Source organism: Octodon degus, unplaced genomic scaffold (genome assembly GCF_000260255.1).
Source record: "Octodon degus isolate 3935 unplaced genomic scaffold, OctDeg1.0 scaffold00019, whole genome shotgun sequence".
In the NCBI taxonomy this organism is placed as follows: domain Eukaryota; kingdom Metazoa; phylum Chordata; class Mammalia; order Rodentia; family Octodontidae; genus Octodon; species Octodon degus.
In genome coordinates, this window is record NW_004524595.1 from 21129463 (window position 1) to 21152190 (window position 22728).

General features: G+C 38.9%; 1 protein-coding gene across 1 annotated transcript in view; it reads left to right on the forward strand.

The window, feature by feature from the left end:
- Tmem165 (transmembrane protein 165) overlaps nucleotides 1–20926 on the forward strand; it is a 23221-nt gene extending 2295 nt beyond the window's left edge. Inside the window, exons 2-6 of the mRNA XM_004627516.3 lie at nucleotides 12569–12794; nucleotides 17370–17545; nucleotides 18165–18347; nucleotides 19597–19702; nucleotides 20575–20926. Coding sequence (XP_004627573.1) covers nucleotides 12569–12794; nucleotides 17370–17545; nucleotides 18165–18347; nucleotides 19597–19702; nucleotides 20575–20651 — 768 coding nt within the window. The 3' untranslated portion in view covers nucleotides 20652–20926. The remainder of the gene's footprint in view (nucleotides 1–12568; nucleotides 12795–17369; nucleotides 17546–18164; nucleotides 18348–19596; nucleotides 19703–20574) is intronic.
- The last annotated feature ends 1802 nt before the right edge of the window (nucleotides 20927–22728 follow it).

The following is a 22728-nucleotide window of genomic DNA, read 5'->3' on the forward strand; positions in this document are numbered from 1 at the left end:
TAATGTTATACAAAATATAATTGTGTTAATTGTATTTTCATACAACCTTTTAATACAACTCACATATTTTTTACTTTATGCACTGTAGTACAGCATGTTTTAAGATCATTTAAAAGGATGGGGTACTTTAATTTTTTGATGCCACATTATGAACAAGTAGTTGTATTTTCTAGAGGTGCTTTAAGGTGAAGTGGCTGAACTATTTAAATAGGGATTTCTACATTTGGAATGTTTTTTCTGTATAGTTGGGTTAAAAAAATAGTTGGAGGAGATCACTGAATTTTTTAAAGTTACAAATAAACCTCAGCTTACAAATCTGTTTTAGAAAAGTGCTATTGATCTCTTGGATCCTTTCTTCTGTGCATTTTATGTTTTGTGACATCTCACTATTTTTCTTTTCCTATTTCTTTAGAATGCAAGAAGCATATTTTTGAGTATGCTTTTGAGTAAATCTAGTTGAGACAGCAGCTAGATTTAATAAAATTTACAATGTACTACATATTCTCGAAGTTTAAAGAACTCTTCTGGTTGCCTACACTGTTGATAAAGCCACAAAATCCTATTACCTGACCTAGGACAGGTCCTTGCTCTTATTTTTATGCTACCATCTCTTGTCATTTCTCCTATGTGTTATTTTTTAACTGTGACAGTGCCTTCCCTGTAGAATGTTTTAAGCAGCAAGTTTGAGGCCATCCTAAAATACATAATGTGATCCTGTCTCAAATTAAAAAGTACAGAATGTTAACATTCCTGAAAATAAAACTGATAAACTTTCTTAAAAGTGTATTTTATAAAAATGTAATTGTTAAGGAGTTGAAGCAGGTAGACCAGGTGCCATTTTCTGTTCTTTTTTTTTTTTTTTTTTGGCAGAATCAGGGATTGAATTCAGGCCCTTGCACTTGCCAGGTATTTTCTGTTCTTGGATGAGGAAATCCTTTAGGAAGGAGTGGTGGTTTAATGCCCCAGAGCTGCACGCTAGTTCCAGGTAGAACTAAAATAAGAACCCACCCTGCTGAGTCTTACACGGTGTTCTTAGCACTCATTGTGTTCTCTTTTAACCTATTTATGCATGGACTTTACTGGTTAATTGGGTAGTACACTGATACAGGGCTTTGATCTCAGTGCTTGGCTTTCCCTTCCTCCCTTTATGGGAGGTTTTTTTTTTTAATTTCTGTCTGTGCTTATACTTACATTCTGCTGCTTTGGGTTCTCTAATGTGTGCACATGTTTTATCTATCACTAGTGTTTTAGTGTTCTGAGAATATGGTTATCTTTTACTTTGTCTCTTCTGCAACAGACCTTACCTATTCATGGCCTTCTTTAAGTTGTTTTCTCTGAGTAAAATTGAATTGATTGCATCTCATTTCTGTCAGTTATTAAATACTTACATAGGAAAGAGGCTGAATCAATTGGGCAAAACCTTTTTATTTTTTAAATTTTAAAAATTATTTTTTTTATTCGATACAGGGTCCCTGTGCCTGATTGCTTTTTGGCTCTCCTCTGTCCTTTCCTATCTCTTCTCCTTCCCTCCCTCCTTAAAGGACCAACTGGATGAAATTAAGAAGGAGGCCTTTAACTAGGCTGCCTGAACTGTGATTCCACTAACCCATTAATAGATTGGTGTTGGTTTAGAAAATTCAGTTTCAGCTGATTATGTAGTTAATTCTAGGGCTCTTTTTTAATTCTGTAAAATTTCGAAAAAAAGATCAGAAGAAGCATTTGAACTCAAGAATAAATGTTTTGTGTTAGTAGAAATGTATAGTGCAAATCAGAGTTCATGAGAAGTCATTTGCCAGATACAATCCAGGATATCTAGGCCACAGGTGAGGACCTGGGGCGAGGGGTCCTCACATCCACTTCTCTGTGCACCCTGCCTTTCTGAGCCCTTCAGACAACCCTGCTTGTCATTTGCTGGCTTAGCTGGCCCTGCTCCAGGCATCCACTTCAGAACCTGAACTAACATGCTGATTCATTAACTTTATTCTTAGGGTTCATCATCTAGCCCATTATCTTTTAACCCGGTATCAGCAGTGTCTTTTAAAACAATTAATTATAGGGTCAGTAACCTTACATATGAGTGAGATTGATGGATGTGTAACTTTCTAAGCATTTCACTGAAGTTTTATATTGTGATTTTTTGTTGTTGTTGTAGTACTGGGGATTGAATTCTGAGCAAGCCCCGCTATATTCTTAGCTGTTTATTATGAGACAAACTGTCTCAAAGTTGCTTAGGTTGGCCTCAGACTTGCAATCCTCTGCCTCAATGTCCTAAGAAACTAGACTTACAGGTGTGTACCACAGTGCCTAGCTTTTATGTTGCAATATTTAAGAAAGAAATAGTGGAATGTATAACTGTTAATAGTAGCTATAGTTATTAATAATCCCCTTTAGGAAGCTAGTAAAAATCTAGCTGTAGTCCTGTGACCACATTTAAGTGGGCTTAAGGATCCTTATTGTTAAAACAAGGGTTACAAAAAAAGGATATAGAGAGCATAAGAGTTTTTCTTCTTTAATATTTTCATACTTTTTTTTTTTCTTTTTTTTTTTTTTTTTTGTGGAACCAGAGGCTGAACTCAGGCCCTTGTGCTTACCAGGCAAGCGCTTATTCGATTGAGCTATCTCCCCAGCCCCTCATACATTCTTGGGAGCTCTTTTTGAATTAGAAATTTATTCTAATGTTATACAAAATATAATTGTGTTAATTGTATTTTCATACAACCTTTTAATACAACTCACATATTTTTTACTTTATGCACTGTAGTACAGCATGTTTTAAGATCATTTAAAAGGATGGGGTACTTTAATTTTTTGATGCCACATTATGAACAAGTAGTTGTATTTTCTAGAGGTGCTTTAAGGTGAAGTGGCTGAACTATTTAAATAGGGATTTCTACATTTGGAATGTTTTTTCTGTATAGTTGGGTTAAAAAAATAGTTGGAGGAGATCACTGAATTTTTTAAAGTTACAAATAAACCTCAGCTTACAAATCTGTTTTAGAAAAGTGCTATTGATCTCTTGGATCCTTTCTTCTGTGCATTTTATGTTTTGTGACATCTCACTATTTTTCTTTTCCTATTTCTTTAGAATGCAAGAAGCATATTTTTGAGTATGCTTTTGAGTAAATCTAGTTGAGACAGCAGCTAGATTTAATAAAATTTACAATGTACTACATATTCTCGAAGTTTAAAGAACTCTTCTGGTTGCCTACACTGTTGATAAAGCCACAAAATCCTATTACCTGACCTAGGACAGGTCCTTGCTCTTATTTTTATGCTACCATCTCTTGTCATTTCTCCTATGTGTTATTTTTTAACTGTGACAGTGCCTTCCCTGTAGAATGTTTTAAGCAGCAAGTTTGAGGCCATCCTAAAATACATAATGTGATCCTGTCTCAAATTAAAAAGTACAGAATGTTAACATTCCTGAAAATAAAACTGATAAACTTTCTTAAAAGTGTATTTTATAAAAATGTAATTGTTAAATATACACTTTAAATATAAACATTAATAAGACTAAAGTTGATTTTAAAAACAATAAATTATCCACAAATAAAAATGCATATTAGTAAAAATTTTGTATTAAATGTTCTTTAATTTTAATGCAGTCTTTTGAAAACAGGTTTGTGGTATCATTGTTTTAAGTTACACACATTTATAACCTGAAAAAGCTTTTCCTGGCCTGTCAGTTGTGTTGAGATAGTTCAGAAGTCCTAAGCATTTTCCACTGATGCCTTTGTCTTCAAATACTTTCTCTTTTTGTTTTATAAACTTTTTGTTGGGTAGCTTTTTTTCCTTTGCTTTATTATTTTTATTTTTTAATAGGCACGTAAGTGCATTTTTAGGGCACTTTGTGTTATTTCCACACTGTGTACGTTGTATAGTCAGGGTACATAGCATGCCCATCATCTCAAACATTCACCTTTTCTAATTTTTTATAGTACATGTTTGCAGTATGCAGTGAGCACATTCCTCATGGGGAGTTGATACAGTACATGACATACCTGAATTCTTTTCTCCTCTTTCCCATAGCTCCTTACCCTTCCTTGCATCGCGTGGTTCTCTCCCTATTTGCAAAGGATCAGTCCTCCTGTAACTATTTTTTTTTTTTTTTTTTTTTTTCCGGAACCGGGGATTGAACTCAGACCCTTGTGCTTGCCGGGGAAGCACTTATTCCACTGAGCCATCTCCCCGGCCCATAAGGATTTTTTTTTTTGTTGTTGTTCCTTGCATGCCTTCAGGGCACGTTTGGCCAGCTGGAGAGTTGTGAGGTTCGAACTCCAGCCAGCTGAGCCTGACAGCTTTGTGGAAGCAGCCACTTAAAGGACTGAGCTAGGCCCAGGCCCCCTCCTGTAACTATTTATTGTTTATTTTGCTCTTTATATTTTGAGTTTCTCATGTAAGAGAAAGCATGCAATGTTTATAAGTTTGTGTGATTTATTTCACTTAACACTATGGTCTCAGCATTCAGTTTCCTGTAAGTCAGGTTTAACCTTCAGTCTTTTTCTTGCTAGCAGGTTGAAGGTTGTATTTTAAAACAAGTATCTCTAGTTTCATCATGTATAGATGGAGAGTCTTATGCGGATATCAGTATAGTCACATTTGTATTCATTTGAACTCTAGAGCCTGGAGTAGGAATTTTTTTTCTTTCTTTGCTGTCACTTTTTTTTTTTCTCCTGTGGATGGTAAAAGTGTAAAAGAATACTTTCTAAGTGAGGCTATATAGACACAGTGTATATAAAATACTGTAATATTAGTATATTATTAGCGTTACATATAAAATAAAATGTTACATATTATATATGGTGGATATAAAGTATACGCTATATACACACATGTGTATATCCACATAATTTTCTAGTTTGAAATCAAAATTTTAACTTTAAGCAAAAAAAGTTTTTTTCTTAAATTATAAATTGTCTATCCCATTTTCAAGGTATTATTTGTGTATCAGACATTCAAATACTGAAGTAGTATTTGTGCTAAGCAACACTAGTATCTTCTTAGTTATTGTGGTATAAACACTGTGACTGGTGGATACCAAAACTGGAATTGCACTGCTTACATCTGACTCTGTGTGGATCTGAATACTTGCTTCTGTGCTCATACTGTCTTTTACATAGAACTGTACTTCCTATACCTCCTGTGTGTCCATGTTTCTGTTTTCGTCTGACCTCTAAGTGAATTTGTTCTCTTTGCTTCTGTTACTTTTTTTCTACCTGTTTACACTATTCACAAGTTTCTCCAGTTTTAAGGGGAAAAAGTCATTCGCTTAATCCTGTTCTGTTGTGCGGAAGTACTAGGAATCAAACTCAGGGCCAGGTAGCCACTATGTGGCTGGGCCATATCCCCAGCCCACTTAATCCAATTTGATTGCATTACTTTGTGTTCTTCAGCCAGCCTGCCTGCCTGCCTGCCTGCCTGCCTTCCTGCCTTCCTTCCTTCCTTCCTTCCTTCCTTCCTTCCCTCCTTCCTTCCCTCCTTCCTTTTGTATTTGGTACAAGGTCTCACTACATAGCTCAGATTGGTAGTGATCCTTCTGTTTTCAGCCTCCCCAACGCTCGAATTGTAGGCATGTGCTACCATGTGGACTTTGGCTCAGCGCTCTCTCAAGGGTAGGGCCAGCAAGGCTTGTGGTGCCAGGGATTGAACCCCGGCCTCTGCACTTGCCTAAGCAGGCACTTAGTCCACTGAACTATCTCACTGGCCCTCTGTTCTTTAGGGTTGTTTTTTTTGTTTGTTTTTGCGGAACTGGGGATTGAACTCAGGCCCTTGCGCTTGCCAGGCAAGCACTTAGACTGAGCCATCTCCCCAGCCCAGTTCTTCAGTTTTATTTTTTTATTTTATTATTTTTTTAATTTTTTATTTATTTGTGTGTGTGTGTGGCCAGCTCAGCCCACCAGGGGGCGGGGCTGGCTGGCATGTGGTGCTGGGGGATTGAACTGTGGTCTCCTGGGCTTTGCTAAGCTTGTTCTAAGTAGGTGCTTTAGACCACTGAGCCATCTCACCAGCCCCAGTTCTTCAGTTTTAAACCAAACTTAATAAGAGATTAGCTGGTTTTGTACTTCATTTTTTTAAAACAAAATCTTTTATTTATTTATTTATTTGGTACAAGGTTATGCTACGTAGCTCAGACTTGTAGTGATCCTGCTGTGTCAGTCTCTGCAGTGCTGGGTGTGGTGGCATGCTGGAATTACAGACACATGCCACCACGCCCAGTCTGAAATTTCATTTTAAAAAATACCTGTGATCTAGAAGCTTGCCAAGTCCTTTTTTAGTTCTCATTTAATACTGTTAACTTTCCTGTTAAAAATTTATAGTCGTACATTCTTTTGGCTGTATGAACTTGGCAAAATTATTGAAGGCTATTTGTCCCCAGTATCTTCTCATGTTTGTGATTGTCATAACAGCTTTTGTTAATTGTAGTTGCCCCTACTGTTAGGTACAGTAAGTAATGTACTTCCTAGCTCTCTTATATTTTTATTTCTCTTTTAGTGTTGTGTTTTTGTTTTTTTTTTCTTTTCAGAACCGAGGATTGAACTGAGGCCCTTGGGCTTGCCAGGCAAGCGCTTATTCTACTGAGCCATCTCTCTGGCCCCTTTTTTAGTGTTTTGATTTTTGTTTTTTTAATTGAGGGATACTGTAAGGATCTGACATTTATGGGGACTGACCAGGCAAGTTAGTTACCTATGGGGTAAGCCATTCTTAATGGGCAAGGTACTCTCAGGCATGTCCCTGAACTGATTTAATAGCTTTACTTTGTGCTTTGCAGAGAAACCTCAGCTTTTATCTTAAAGTCTTTCCTGTCATTGAATGTGATCCATTCACTTGAACTCCCAACAATTCCCCTTAATTAAAGCCAACTGATTATGGACTATATTCACATCCCCAAAATACCTACGTTGCCAGCCTTTGTGTCTGATGTTGTAGCTGGGAACTGTAGTCTAGCCAAGATGGTCCATGCAAGATGGTGATGCAACTGATACATGCATGTTACATACACTAGAACAGAATACTGTGAACATGTTAACACCAAAGCAGCAGATCAGTTTTACTGCAGAAGAAAATATCTTCAGTAAGCAGAAACAATCTATAGAATACGTTACATAATATTTTTCTAGTTAGCTAAGTTCTATAGATATTTATCTGTGAGATATTCTGAAGTATCCTCACCATTATAGTGCCAAGGTAGAGCTAGTTCAAGAAATTCCCATTGTAGCACAGTCTTCAGTACTATTGCCACAGTGAGTGGTGGAATTGGTGAATTCCAATGGCAGGGGAGAGCTGCCATTGCCTGTTGGGGTGCCAGCAAAGACGAGTCTCAGAAATGCCTGGGGAAGAGTTATACTTCCTTATCATGGACCAGCAAGTGGCCCAGTTGGTGAACAGAGCAGGGGTCAGAGCTCCCCTTTCCTGTTATGGTGCCCACAAAAGGACAAACTCCAGAAATTCCCAGAGGCGAGATCCACTTCCCTATTATGGTGCCAGCAAGTGGCTGAATTGGTCAACACAACAGGGGAAAGCTGACCTTCACAGGCATGGAACTGGCTGGAGGTGGGGTCTGTTACGTCAGTGTGGATGGTTTCAGCACAAGGCAAACCCTGGACTGGGTGAGATGCAAAATTGCCTTTAATCTTGGCACATGCTCAAGGCATCCCAAAAACAGAATATAATGATGACATTTTTAAATGGCTTTAAGAATTCCTGGAGTTGGCTCCAATAATTGATGAGACCTAAAGACACCATAGTCTCTCCTGATCTTAAGGAGCATATTGATACTCCTTGGTGTGAGCTGTTTAAACTAATATGCCAAATAGATCCATTTGATTATCCTAATGCCCCACTCCTAGTACCGTGTTTTGTATTAGTCAGGGTTTTACCAGAGGAACAGAAAATACAAGGAACAGATACAACACAAGATGTACAAATGTACAAGAAATTACAAGATTGGCCTACGACAGTCAGACACAGAGTTGGGTGAGGTAGCATGCAGAAGGCGTCTGCACACCTGAGACTGAAGGATTCAGTCAAGGTCTGAAGCTAACTGTAGTGTTCCATGCAAGTCTCTATCAGTCGGCCAGTGGGTCTGCTACAGAAGGCTGAAGAATCTGTGACAGAAAGCTTAAGGATCCGAGCTGGAGAGTCTGCACTGGAAGCCAGATGATGTCCAAGTTGACTGCGAAGACTTAAGTTTCTCTAAGGAAGTGCATGTCCCGAGTTACAGGGTATTGCTGACTCATTTGGTTGTCCGGGCTGGGCTTACTTGCCACCCCTTCTGCCTCACAGTTGTACACTACCATTCCTAGCACTGTCTGCTTTATTGTTCAGACTTTTTAGGACTATGTGCTACCCCCCACCATGTTCAGGTATTATTTGTATAAAAAGGTGAGTTTTAAAAATCCATTAGATTCATATAGAGTTAGGATTGCAAAGACACAGTTATTTAAGTATTTTTCTTTAGATTTGGCATATAGTAATTAGACAAGTCTACAGGTGATTCAGAGAAGAGACAGATTTAGGATATGATTACATTAGAATTTTCGTATTTGAAATAGAAGATATTTTGTTTTTGGACTTAGACCTCTAAGGGACTATCTAAAGGATGGTGAGATAGCAGTAATGTGGGGTACCACTTCCTTTTTTGGGAACAAAGAGAAGTGATTTAACTGTGACCTTAACGTCCAAAGGGCTAAAATGAAGCCCAGTGGAAAGAAGTACCCAGGCATAAGAAACAGGAAGGCAAGGCCCTGGTGATGGGTGAGAGCTCATCTCAGAGGCTGGGCTCCGCCAGGGTGAGAGGTTTTACTCTTAGAGCGGGAATGGAAGCTTTGGAGACTGCGCGATCTCTGAGAGGACTGTGATGCTGAGTGAGATACACTGTCTTCTGTTGAGCTGAGTGGACAGCTTGTGTGTACTTCTTGCTTGTGAGCAACCTGAGGACATAGGTAATTCAAGATGGGTGTTGTAAGCCTTGTTTCTGTTCTGTTTTTGATGAAGAGCAGCTTTCTGGATTTTATCTTTTTTTTTTTTTTTTCTGGCGGAACCAGGGATTGAACTCAGGCCCTTGCACTTGCCAGGGAAGTACTTATTCCATTGAGCCATCACCCCGACCCCTCTGGCTTTTATCTTTACAGCTCATTTTTTGAGCTTTATCTCTTCACCTTTGGTGGAAAACTTTGTAGTGATGTAGCAGATTTAGGCTGCAGCAACTAGATACATACGCTGCTTTACCAGATGCCATTCCTTTATTTATTTATTTATTTAGTATCAGGGATTGAATTAAGGTTCTGGACTTGCTAGGCAGGTGCTTATGCCCTTGAGCTATCTCCTCTTCCCCATTTCTAAAGGCCTATTTATTTAATTATTTTTGTTTCTATCAGGTACATCAATTTTTGTCTAATTTGCTCAGCATTGGTCTGAAGGTACTGACTTTAGTAGTCCAGTTGCTGCTATTTATCATTCTCTGCCCAGTTACTAATTGCAGTACCTTTCTCATGTTTGTGTCTCATACTCAGAAACTTTTAAGGGCTTCTGCCTTGTCTCTTAAGTTAGTCTGTAAATATATAGTATTTTCATTCTGAGCCCAGTTTCATCTTACTTTGTCCCAACCAATCATCCAGCCATTTGCACTGGCCTCAGAATATGCATGGAATGTGAGTTGTGGAAGGGAATTAAGTGCATGTACTGTGCTGAAGTAAGTCCCCCTTCACTGAGACTTTCCAGAGCATTGTGTCCTGTGGTCGAGTCTGCCTGAGGCCAGCCAGAATTTAGCAGGGATTGATTTTCAGGAGCTGGAGTGAAAAGTTGGGAAGAGAGGTACGGTGTGCATGATTAAAAAAAATTCCAAAGGTACAGAAGAATACAGTGAGAGGTATATATTTCTTTTCTTTCTCTGCCTTTATAGTCCAGGGGTCAGCAAACTTTAGTTTATCACTGACTGCCTCTGTGTGTGTGTGTGTGTGTGTGTGAGAGAGAGAGAGAGAGAGAGAGAGAGAGAGAGAGAGAGAGATGTGATACTAAAGTTTGAAGTCACGGTTGATTTACTAAGCTGCAACCCAGCCTTTTTCACTTTTGTTTCAAGAAGGATTGAAGGGAGAGGAAGGAAATGGGAAAAAGGAAGAATCAGGATATATTGTGTACAAGTATAAATTCCCTGCAATGAATGTGTGTAGTATATTAAAAGTATACCAAGGAAACTAATTAAAAAACAAAACCAGGAGCCCCTAGGCGTCCCCTCAAAGAAATGATAAATGTTTAAGAAGCTAGAAATGTTAACTACCTTTATTTGATCATCACTGTATACAGGTACTAAGTTGTCACGCTGTATCTCATACATGTATACAGTGATCTGTATCACTTAAACTTTTTTTTTTTTTTTTTGGCGGAACTGGGGATTGAACTCAGATCCTTGCATTTGCCAGTGAAGTGCTTGTCCTACTGAGCCATCTCCCTGGCCCCTGTATCACTTAAACTTTTCAACAGGCAAAATAAAGGACAGGGTCTAAGTTGCTCAAGGTGGCCTCAAACTTTCTATCCTCCTTCAGTCTCCTGAATAGCTGTGGTTGCAGGCATGTGCAACCACACTGAGCTCTGTTTTTTGTAATGTTGTATTGCAGCAGAGCCATACTTATTTAAATATTACCCAAAGCTGCCCTCATGTTACAGCAGCAGAGTTCTGTGATTACCACAGAAAGTGGGGGGGAGCCCCAGGGCACTGTGGCTCACCAGCAGCGGCTGCACAGGTGACACAGCCCCATGATTGAGAGCAGTGTGTAGCCCATTTCCTTCTGGATCTCAAGACCTTGAAAAAGGGAGTTTACCTTCTCTTTGAAGCCCACTTCAGGGGCTTTCTTTTCAGTTTGACCTCTGGGGCCTTACAGAATGAGTAGACTCACACAAACTTTCCCTGGTATTAGACAGTGATACCCTGGCTTCCCTGGTCTCTCATGTGATTGTTTTAGAGCTGGAACCAGCAAACTTTTTATTAAGGATCCAAGGATAAATATTACAGGTTTTTCAGGTCACTGCTGTGCTGATAAGATCTTATACAGAGGCTTATAAGATCTCTGGTATAGAGTCTTCCTGTTAACTCTTTTCCTTCCTTTCCTCTCTACTGTCAAGGCTTTTATCTTCCTACCGTCCCCCTCCTGATGCATCTTTGTCTTACAGTCTTTTTAAAATGTTAAGTAACATTCACCCAAAGAGGCTGGATTTGGCCTCAGTAGTAGCTTGCGAGGCCCTGACCATAGAATCTCCTTCCGTCACAGGTAAGAGTTCAGAGCAGTGGTGAGGGGCTGAACAGCACTGAGTACTGGGAGCTGGTCACTTACATGGGAAGGTACAGTGCTTTGTGCTCATTGGAGCTTTGTCACATTTTCATCTTAATACCACAAAAGATTCTGGTTTATCTTTTTATTGGGATTTACTCCCTTCTGGGTTTTTTTTTTTTTTTTTTGGTCTAGGATATTTTTAAACTTCATTATATTACCACCCATACATCCAGTTGTATTAAATCTTACCTTAGCTAGAGCTAACTCTTAGTAGCCTGTGAGAGCTGAATCCTTCATGAGATTTCTCTCAGGCTTCAGGGCACTTGAATGTTTGATAAATTCTGGATCTTCCAACCAAGTTACAAGTTAACTAATAAAAATTTTAGTGAGACGTAGTGAAAAGCTAACTCTCAGATAACAAATACTTAAAATAATTTTAATGTATGGATATAGCTTTTTTTTTTTCAGTACTAGGTAGTGAATCCAGGGTGTTAGGACTGAGCTACATATATTCCTTGCTCTATCTGTCTATCTATCTATCTATCTTTTTTTTTTTTTTTTTGGTGTGTGTACAGGGTCTCACTACAGCTTGAACTCATAGTGATCCTGTTTTCTGCCTCCCTAGTGTTGGGATCACAGGTGTGCCCCACTATACCCAGACTCTATCGCAGGCTCAGCACACCCAGGGGTGAGGCATGCAGTGCCAGGGACGGAACCCTGGTCCCCCCTGTGCTTGCCTAAGCAAGTGCTTAGTCCACTGAGAAATCTTGTTGGCCCTGCCCTTTTTATTTTTTTATTTTTTTGGTGGTACAGGGCTCAAACTCAGGACCTTGCACTTACCAGGCAAGCACTTCACTGAGCTATCTCCCTAGCTCCTTTTAATTTTTGGACACAGGATTTCACTTAGTTACCCAGATTGAGCTCATACTTAACTATCCTTGTACCTCAGTCTCCCAGAGTGCTGGGATTCCATGCCTTACTTGTATTTATTTTAAATTATTTTAGAGAATTACCCATTTTCATTATACTGACTGCTATCAAAGATAACTGTCTTTAAAATGTCTTTTTTTTTTTTTTTTTGTGGTACCAGAGATTGAACTCAAGACCCTACACTTGTGAGGCAGGCACTTATTCTACTGAGCTATCTCCCCAGCCTCTAATGTCTTTCAAAGTGATAATGATCATGACAAAAAAAAAAAAACCCTCAATCTTAATTAACATGCAAAAGAAGAGATTTCCCATTTTTTTTCTGGTAATTACCTGATAATTACTTAACTGATAATTGTATTTTTTTATTTCAGAAAGGATTTACACCAGCTGCCCCAATTCATGCCAATAAAGAAGATCCAGCTACTCAAACTAATTTAGGATTTATTCATGCGTTTGTCGCAGCCATATCCGTCATCATTGTATCTGAACTGGGTGACAAGACATTTTTCATAGCAGCCATCATGGCCATGCGCTATAACCGGCTGACTGTGCTGGCTGGTGCCATGCTGGCCTTGGCCCTCATGACGTGCTTGTCAGGTGAGTGTCCTGCTAGCCCTGGCCTGTTTGCTGAGTTAAGAGTAAGGCATGGTGTGTGGTGTTGAGCCCTTGATTCATTCAGCTACTTGGATTGGAATTTGGTTTATGTTCTAGAATTTAGTAAACAGCAAGTGGTTTTAATACATTAATTCTTACGGCCCAGATTATACTTTTTAAATGAAATCTTTTACTATTTCAAGCCAAAATGCATTCTCCATCATTTGTTCACTGTACTAAGTTCTTTTTCAGCTTTTTTTTAAAAATTAGTTCAAGTTTGCTTATTTATATTTCATATTTTAGAAATAAGATTCAGGACCATAATTACGTATTTTCTTGTTAAGTGAACACGTGGGAGGTAATGGCTAAGAAATGACTTTCACTTTAATGTGTTTTATAAACTATCCTAATAGGAAATGAAATGTTCTTAGAACTACCGTTTTTTGTTTTTTTTTTTTTTTGTATTTTAGGGAAGGGCCTACAGGGTATTTGGGTCTCACTACTAGATCAGACTCATAGTGATCTGCCTGTTTACAGCCTCCTAAGAGTGGGATTATAGGCCTGCGCCACCACACCCATCTCAGCCTGCCCTGCGGGGCTGGCACAGCATGCCTCTGGGCCTGCTTGCAGGTTCTTTAATCTGCTGAACTATTTGGCAGCCCAGAACTCCTTGTTTATGTTACTGTTTTGTTTATTAATTTGAAGGTTTTGGTTTTTCAAAGCTTTAGATCATAAGAAAGGTTAACACTAAAAGAACAATCCAGTTTTTGATTTTACGGCACCCACAGCCATGAAGTTTGATGGAAGTAGTGCTTTTCCTCTTGGAACCAAACTTGGGTTTGTAACTTGCCCTGGGTTAGCCTGATTGTAAGTTATTTCACATCTTGAGCTGTAGTCTCCACCTGTCAAATGGCGATTATATCTTCTACTTCATCAGCTGTGATGTGTATTAATGAGTATGTTATTTGGAGTGCCTTGTCATTCACTTCCCCGCAGCTTGCCTTAAATTTGTCATAGTAAACTCATTTTTTTTTTTTTTTTTTTTTTTTTGGAGGCTCGAAATGCCTTTAGGGCATTTCTGGTTTGCAGTGACTGTCTGGGTTGGAACCCCAGAAGCTTGAGCTTGAGGGCTTTGTTTAAGCAGGCACTTAAACAACTGAGCTGCTGGGCAGGTCCCCGGTAAACTCATTTCTTACAGTGCAGAACAAGTTCATTTCTGGCTGCTTGGTACATGTATACTTGATGAGTTTGTCTTTAGAAGCATATTAGTGAGCATTTTACCAATTAAAATAATTTGATTGCTGTATGGGAATTATCAGTAAAAACAACTTTCCCTTCAGGAGCAGGTTAATTACATTTTAGTACTTGTGCTGCCTCAGCGAGCATAGCTAGTTGATTACGGAGACAGGAAATGGGGAGAGTTGCAGATGGTGGCATCACTTGAAATGAGTTTGCATAGAGTCAGAGACGTGTGTTGCTGAATTTTGCAGCTTCAAGGGTGGATGGAAGTCTCTGGCGTCTGCGTGGGATCTCTCTGGAATCACTCCTTGTGGTCCTCCCCGTTTCTTCGGTGTTCAGCTCCTTCTCTTCCTCTGCTAGAGTACAGTGCCTTCTGTGTCCTAGGCATGTGTCTCCTTCTAGCTGCTGGCACTGTCTGCCAGCCCTCACCTGTGACCTTGAGCTGATGTACCGCAGCAATCTGCCAACCTTTCCCTATGTGTCATCTTGAAAATCATTTTGGAAAATTATGTACCCACTGTCACACTGAATTACCTGAATTTTTTTATTACTCATTTAAAGGGTTACAAAAATGTGATTTCTGGTATATTGTGTAAAGTGAGACTGGTGCAGTGTTTAAAATATACCCAATGGATGCTAAACACTGTTAGTGTTTGATACCTACCATCACCATCATTCCCTTGGGAAAAAACCTCATAAACTCTTTTGTGATACTGAGGGTCCAACTAGCAGCCTATGTAGTACGGTATATTTCTACCTATTTTTATTGTGAGGCGGGGTCTTACTAAGTCACTAAATTGTCTGGTCTTCAATTTTCGATCCTCCTGACCCCTCAGCCTCCCAGAGTTTAAAGGTGTGCATCTCCAGACCTGGCTCTTTAAAAACTGGAAATGTGTGTCTTAATGATATAATGGGTTGTTTGTTATTTTTAAATTCATTTGTGTGTCTGTGGATGACTATCACTTGTTGCTAGAGTGACATAAAGCTTAGTATCAACACTGATCTTTTCTAAGAGAAGATAAATGTAAGGGCTGAGGAATTTTCTTCATTAAGTAAATTGTTGGGAGGACATTTCTGATAGTCATGTCACTCAGTTCAAAGCTCTTAAGTGCTAAAAATCATATACTGGTCTGTTCCTAAAATGATTTTTAATGTTAGCTGACACCTCAGTATGGTCCTCTGTCAGTTTTGCCGCACACAGAGAATTGCAAACCATGATACCAAAAAAGGCTTTTCTGGATTACCGAATTACTCTCCCTATTTGGATCATCTTTTGCTGACAAGTATCTTGTTTAACTGTATGTATTTAGGCATGGTTGAAAAAATTGAAAATTTTGTTAATTTCAGTGTCCTTTTGTCAGTAAGATGCTTCACTGCAAGGAAAGATTTGTAAAGAAAGGAAAATAAACACAGTAATTTGGGGAAGAAAACAGTGATAATGTTTCTCCCAGCAGAGATGGCAGGGCAGAAAAATATCGGTAAATAACTTTTTTAAGATACAGTAGACTGGTCATCTGAAGTTTTATTTTTTGCCGTTTTGGTTATTTGTAGTCAAATGCGGTCTGAAAATACTAAATATAAAATCCCAGGAAAGACCACCCAAACCTTAAATTGTGCGCTGAGTCTGTGCTGGTGCCCTTCCTCCCGCTTGGGCCATGAATCATCCCTTGGCCGGCATTTTCGTGCTGTGTGTAGCACTCTTTGTCACCGAGTGTTTCTCTTGTTTCTCAGAACAACTGCTGCAGTGCTGTGTTCACACATTTGCTAAGTGTCCAAACAGTGATGCCAATCTGTACTGGGGGAAGAGAAGGTTAATTCTGCTATGGAGTGGCTGTGCTCCCCAGGCATGCATAAAGGAACAAGCTCCATGAACTTAGGGTCTGGTTCTAGCCCAGGGCTCACGCATCTGCTGGCCTTCTTGGAACATACCTTCTGCAGGGGAAGGGAGATCGCTGTATCTGAGGCTGAAGGGATAACTATGCTCAGGAGATTGTAAAGGTTTGCTACATTTCATTTTGGAAATTTTAAACTTTGTGGAAGTAATTTAAATTCATAAAGCTGTGCAAGTGAGATAATATAAAGAACACCTGTGCATACGTTTAGTCAGATTCACCTATTTTTGCTTCATTCTTTTAGAATTTGTTTGCTTTAATTGGCAAAATTATGTTTGTTTGGATCTCCATGTCAGGGTTTCTCTTTTATACTGTCTTGTGGCTTCTATGCAGGCTGATAATCTTCCTTATGAAAAGCTCTCCATAGAGTTAGCATGTTTGTTCCATCATCCTTACCTTCCTTCAGTGCATGTAAAGTTTACAACTACCTGTATTTCCCAGTGAGTGCTGGCATTCTGCTGTATACAGAACTTTTCCTCTCCCATTTTTCTATTTATTTAGTTCTTTCAGCAGCTTTTAGCTAATTATTCATGTTTTGTGGGTGGCATTGTTCCAGATTTGGCCCAGGGAACCTTGCCAATGGTCTTGTGACATACTTCTATCATTTGTGTTCATTTTTCCTTTCTTTCCAGTGTAACAAGATATTGCATGTTCATTATCTCTGCCCAGTCTTGTCCATTTCTCTGAGTAGCCTTTTAGTGGAAAATGGTATTAGAACTCAAGATCTGGGTGTAAAGTGGGCTCTTTATTCCTGAGATGTCGTTTCTTAGCCTTTTCAGTGGACAGAGCTAAAAAAAATATATCCCTACATTTTGTCTATGTGCATTCATATATATGTAATAAGGAATTTAAAATTTTTTTCAGGATGTATTTGTAAGCAAGGAGAGGTTTAAATTGTGGTACATATGTCATTATTTGTGCCTATAGAACAATGCTGGCAGACCTATGACATGTGCACCGTAGCCTCCTGTTATCATTGAAAGCTTTGAAAGGGTTCATCATCACTGCTATAGAAGTTTATAATTAAAAGATTTGTAATGAATATGGATCTACATATGGATGTGGTATACTTTCCAAGTTATAAAATCTTGGAATCCTTAACGGGTATCTATCCTACCTCAAATACCAGGCCCTTATGACACAACTGACAAGCAAGCGCTTGGCTGAGCTTGTCTGGAGGGGGTCAGTGTTTTAGGAAAGGCCTAGTGAAGATGGACCACTTATATCTTGGGATACTGAGTTAGGACCTTGGCTGGATATCAGGGTTCAATTAATGCTAGAGGGAAATAAGTGGAATTATTAAGGTCATTACATACTAGTTTCTACTGTGTACCGTTTTCCCTTTTAACAGGGGTAAACCAGGATTTCTCTGAAGTTAGCTGTTTCTTCAGTTAGTTGTGATATTTGCCAGCTAACCAGATACACTGTTGGTCATATCTTCTTCCAGTTTTGTTCGGCTATGCCACCACAGTCATCCCCAGGGTGTATACATACTATGTTTCAACTGCATTATTTGCCATTTTTGGCATTAGAATGCTTCGAGAAGGCTTAAAGATGAGTCCAGATGAGGGTCAAGAGGAATTGGAAGAAGTTCAAGCAGAATTAAAGAAGAAAGATGAAGAAGTAAGTCATGGCACTCTTAAGACTCTGAGCCAGAAAGGTATTCACTGGGGAATAAATGCTAGCCAGAGGCTTTTCAGTGGCCACATTTGTGTGATACATGTGGGCATCACAAAAAGTGTGATGGTTTGGTTTGCATTCCTATCTTTGTGATATCATTCCGGGTTACTGGTAATGTGGTAGATAAGGAAGCAGCTAAATAGTGAACATGGGTGTTCAGATTTTTTTTTTTTTTTTTTTGTCCTTTTGGTACTGGGAATCAAACTCAGGACCTTGCACTTACCCAGCAGATGCTTGTGCCACTGAGCTGTCTCCCTGGCCAGAGTCCAGAGTCCTTAATTAGGCTGATTTGAGCTCCTGAAAAGCAGGACCTGTACATAGTTATTTTACGTTTATTCTATAGCCTCTAGGACAGTAAGTGATCAGGAAATGCCACTTATTTTGTTGAAGAGAAACCGAAGCATTGAGAGTATAGCATTTGTTGCTACATGAACTAGTGGTTCAGAGGGTGGGAGAGTTGGGGCTCACCAAAGTTTTATTTCTTTGAAATACTTAAAAAAAATTTTTTTTTGCATGTGCTATTTGGATTTGCTTTCTAGAATTAATGTCTTTTTTGTTTTAGTTTCAACGAACCAAACTCCTAAATGGCCCAGGAGATGTTGAAGTGGGGGCAAGCACAACGATACCTCAGAAAAAGTGGCTGCATTTTATTTCACCAATTTTTGTTCAAGCTCTTACATTAACTTTCTTAGCAGAATGGGGAGATCGCTCTCAACTCACAACAATTGTTTTGGCAGCTAGAGAGGTGAGTGACATTTGAGAGAAGACTATGTTTTGTATTAAAACTAAAGCATAATTAATGTTACTTTGTTGAGATATCACCTCACAGTCAAAGGCTTATTTCCTGTCTGTACTGGTTGTACACCTAGTCACCCTGCCCTGTTCCCAAATCAGCTTCATTTCCTGCTTGCAGTGTGATGGAGTTCTTACAGGTAGAAATTAGGCTTTTTTTCATGAAGTTTGCATAGGTTCTTAGGCCTTCTGCGATGTTAGTGAGCACGAGGTGAAAAGTAGAGAAGATTCAGTCAAATAAATTTGCCAGATAGTAAATCCTTGTTTTAGAATTCAGTGTGCAAAATAAAACTCTGACTCCTGTATTAAAGGAACAATTTAATTTTCTTTAACCAGGGATACTTTGAGTATTATTTTCAAATAGAGTAGCAATTTTAGAAGTCCTAATGTGCAAGTAGAATTTGGGAAATGTAGTCTGTTTATGTGTGCGTGTTAGTCCCAGTTTGCCTTGAATTCATCCGTTCCTCGCTGCCTGTTGTCTTCCACCCCAGTAGAGGCCAACATTGTCATCTTGCCACCTAGCTTTTTTCTTTTTTGTCCTTTTGAGATAGGGTTTCACTGTTCAGTTCAGGCCGGCTTTGAACTCCCAGCAGTTGCAGTCGTTCCCCCTCAGCCTTGATTGCTGGGATTACAGGTGTGTGCCACCACGGCAGGTGTTGCCTTCCAGTCTTGTTCTCCAGGCTTCTAGGTTCCTTCATGACCAGCTCCTGTTTGATGGGCTCTTCTCTTACTCATTGGTTTTCTGTAGAAATCCAGAAGCACTCTGCAGTTGGCCATGTCTTCCAGCTGGCCTTTTTCCCTTCTTCCCTAAACATGTTCCTTCCCCACCAAACAACATTAAATCATTTGCTAGCCACTGCTTATTCTTTAGGGCTATCTTTTCCATGCTGACTGCCTCCAGATGAGGACTTTGTTCCTGGCACCGGGGAAAGGGACTGGGGCATGGAATGTAGGAGCCAGAGTTTCTGTTTTTATAAAACAGCCAAGTTTTCCTTCCTTCTTTCTGCTTTAATGTCTAGTCGTAGCTATGACTGGTGCGTGTCCTGCAAGCAGCTGTACCACCTTTCATAAAACTACATTTTTACAATTGTACCTTTGTGGTAGATCTTTCATTTTTAGGGCTTAAGGTTTCCTTTTTTCAAGGAGTAAGTTCAAGCTTAGTTTCAGACTAGCAAATGAATGAGAGTTGTGCTTGCTTCCAGGATCCTTGTGGTGTAGCTGTGGGTGGAACAGTGGGGCACTGCTTATGCACTGGATTGGCAGTAATTGGAGGAAGAATGATAGCACAGAAAATCTCTGTCAGAACTGGTAAGGTTTTTTGATTTTCTTAATAATCTAACTTTTTAAATTAATAAGCATATCATTTTTTTAGTCACTGAGACTAGAAATAGGGTATTATCTTTAAGTTCTTAGCGCTGATGTATGCTGCTCTGGTGCTCACCTTTTTGAGGTCCTAAGTATTTTCTATCACTGGAAACATACTTTTTCCCTTGTGTACAAGCTGGTAAAATATAAATTCACCAAAAAGCATTACTGAATTCCATAGTAGCTTTTTTTGGATTTTTATGGAAGGGTCTACAGGTGTTCCGGGTCTCACTACTAGATCGGACTTGAGGGATCTGCCTGTTTACAGCCTCCCGAGAGCTGGGATTACAGGTGCATGCGCCACCACGCCCAGTTTCAATTGCCATCTCAGTGTGCCCAGGGGTAGGGCCAGCATGGTAGGCCCGGGGATCGAATCCTGGGCCCCTGCACCTTCTTGAAGGCGCTTTAATCCCCTGAGCTATTTGACCAGCCCTTCATAGTAGCTTGTAAGACATGTAGAAGTACAAGAAATCTTTGACTTTAAAAATTGCTGCGAGTGTCCTCTGCAGCAATTCAGTAATTCTGAGTGCTAGTGACAGTTTAAAGTCTTAGTTTGTTGTTGAACACTGTCTTATAATTTGGCTTTAAGACGAGTTATAGTTCAGATGCTTGACAGCACTGAGTTTAACATAACCTCATTTCCCAAAACACTGCCAGAGAAATCAATTCTTCCTGCTCAGTCAGGAGTGTTGTGTATCTTTGTTGTGAGTGGTGCTAGTTTTGAAGGTTTGTTTATGCATCTTCACTGATTGTTAGTATAGAATCAGGGTGTAGGAGAACCTTGGTTTATTTAACTTTTTTCTCTTTTCTTCTAGTGACAATCATAGGAGGCATCGTCTTTTTGGCATTTGCGTTTTCTGCACTATTTATAAGTCCTGATTCTGGTTTTTAACAATTTGTTCATCTGTATTTAGTATAAGATAGTAGCTTGCTGTACATAGTGTATACAACTAAAGATAATGGAAAATACTGTATTTTGTAGCACTGATTTGTTTGACCCACTTAATGAAATTACTATGTCCAAAAAAGATGATCATTGATTTTATACACAGAACGGATTTTTAAAAGAAACCTGACTTGTAAGTATGGATTTTTCTCCAATGTAATGATGTTAACATATGGCCCCTTTTGTTTGGTGTAATATGGAACCATGGTGCACTGGGGTCTGCCACTTGATTTTCTTTTAGCATGACTCCTTTATAAGGAACATATGTTCCCACCTTTGTGACTGAGGTGTTTTAAGATGCTGACTTCAAGCTTTTTCTTGGGCAAAGGATTAATCTGTATTTTTAAAAATATTTCCCTAAATCAGAAAACTGTAGTTTAATTTTGAGTCTTTTCACAATTAGGTTCTTTGCTTAAAGTCAAATATAGTATTACTACTGTTTTAGTAGACTAACGCAACAAGAACTGTTTGTGAGATCCATTCTTCCTTTTTTTATTGGGTAGGACACCCAATATAAAAGCAGTCAATATTTGACAACATGGAATTACCAAATTAAAAGAGAATACTATGAATGTATTCATATTTTTTCTATACTGAATAAACAATGTAACAGATAAAATGTAAATAAAAGTGTTATAGCCGGTGCTTGTTTTTGTGTTATACAACTTTCTATAAACTTAAAGGCAGCATTAGCATTTATAAGCTAGTTTCTAAAGCAGATGTGAAAACATCGATATGCTGCTCAACAGAAGCCTCTCAAATACTCTTAATACAAGCTTAAAAATAAAGACAGTGAACCCTAAACTTACTCAAGGGTGATGTGTACAACAGGTTAAGTTCCAGAACCAACAACTGTGCTACACTCCAGCAGCACTGTGCTAAAGCTGCCTCATTTTGTCATGGCAACGTCAGTGGTAATCACTCATTTAAAGTTTGTACCTCACTACACCTAAGTGGCTTAACACTTGCTTTCTTTTCTCCTGGCTTATGCTGTAGTAGCTTATGTGGTAACACTATCATAAATAGCCTCTTTAAATTTGAAGGACAACTTTTCTGTGGAAATGTCTGCATGTTCTGTTTATGCAGCAATTCAGGTGTACTGAACTACTGTAAATAGTCTATTCTACAATGTAATTTGAAGAAACTGAAATCACCCAGATGATACAACTGAGAACACCTGGCCACTAGGGACCCAGAAGTAGCCTCAGCTGGCAGGTAGCATGCAGATGTACAGGAGCAGTAGCACCTATTATGAAGCAAAGGTCACTTTAAGTATTTCTCTACTGTAAGAAGTGTGTTACAGTGTAGAAAATGCAATGTCCATGGCTTACGACAACAATTCAAGAAATTTTGGTCCCCGTGGAACAACCTTTAGTTAGATGTTACCACTAGTGTTTCTTTTCTAACAACAGAAAGGATAATTCCTTTCAGAAAGTAGTGGGTACCAGAGCCTCTTGAGCTTGGCAGATTGGAAAGCCGGACCCCAGTAGTAGCTTAGTACATAAAAAACAAGTACAACTTTCTGAGATATAATCTTGTAGCGGAATGACGAGAGAATTTGGAAATTCAGACTTAGGCTACACTGTAAAAATTACAACTAGTTAGGTTTTCACTATTAAATAAGAGGAAAATGTCAGTTGATAAGTGATTTTAAAATATTTAATAGCCTTTCTTTAAAATCCAAAATGTGATTCTTACAAGTTATGTTCCACATAAAGCAGGTGTTACTTTTGGAGAAATGCAGGTGATACTGAAAAACATAGCACTGAGGTATTTTTTATTTTTGAAATTGAAGAAGGAAACAAAGTCTGGATCTAAGTATTTTTACATTTACAGAAAACCCCACAAGACTACTGCTTGGCTCTTTTGCTATAACTTTAGGGTCTGAATACATTACAAGAGTATGGGTAAAGAGAATTATTATAGTACATAGATATTTTAAAAGCTATGTACATCATAACCTGGAAAAGTGATCATACAGCAAGAGGCCCAAGTGGAGGTAGGCTAATAACACATTTTGACT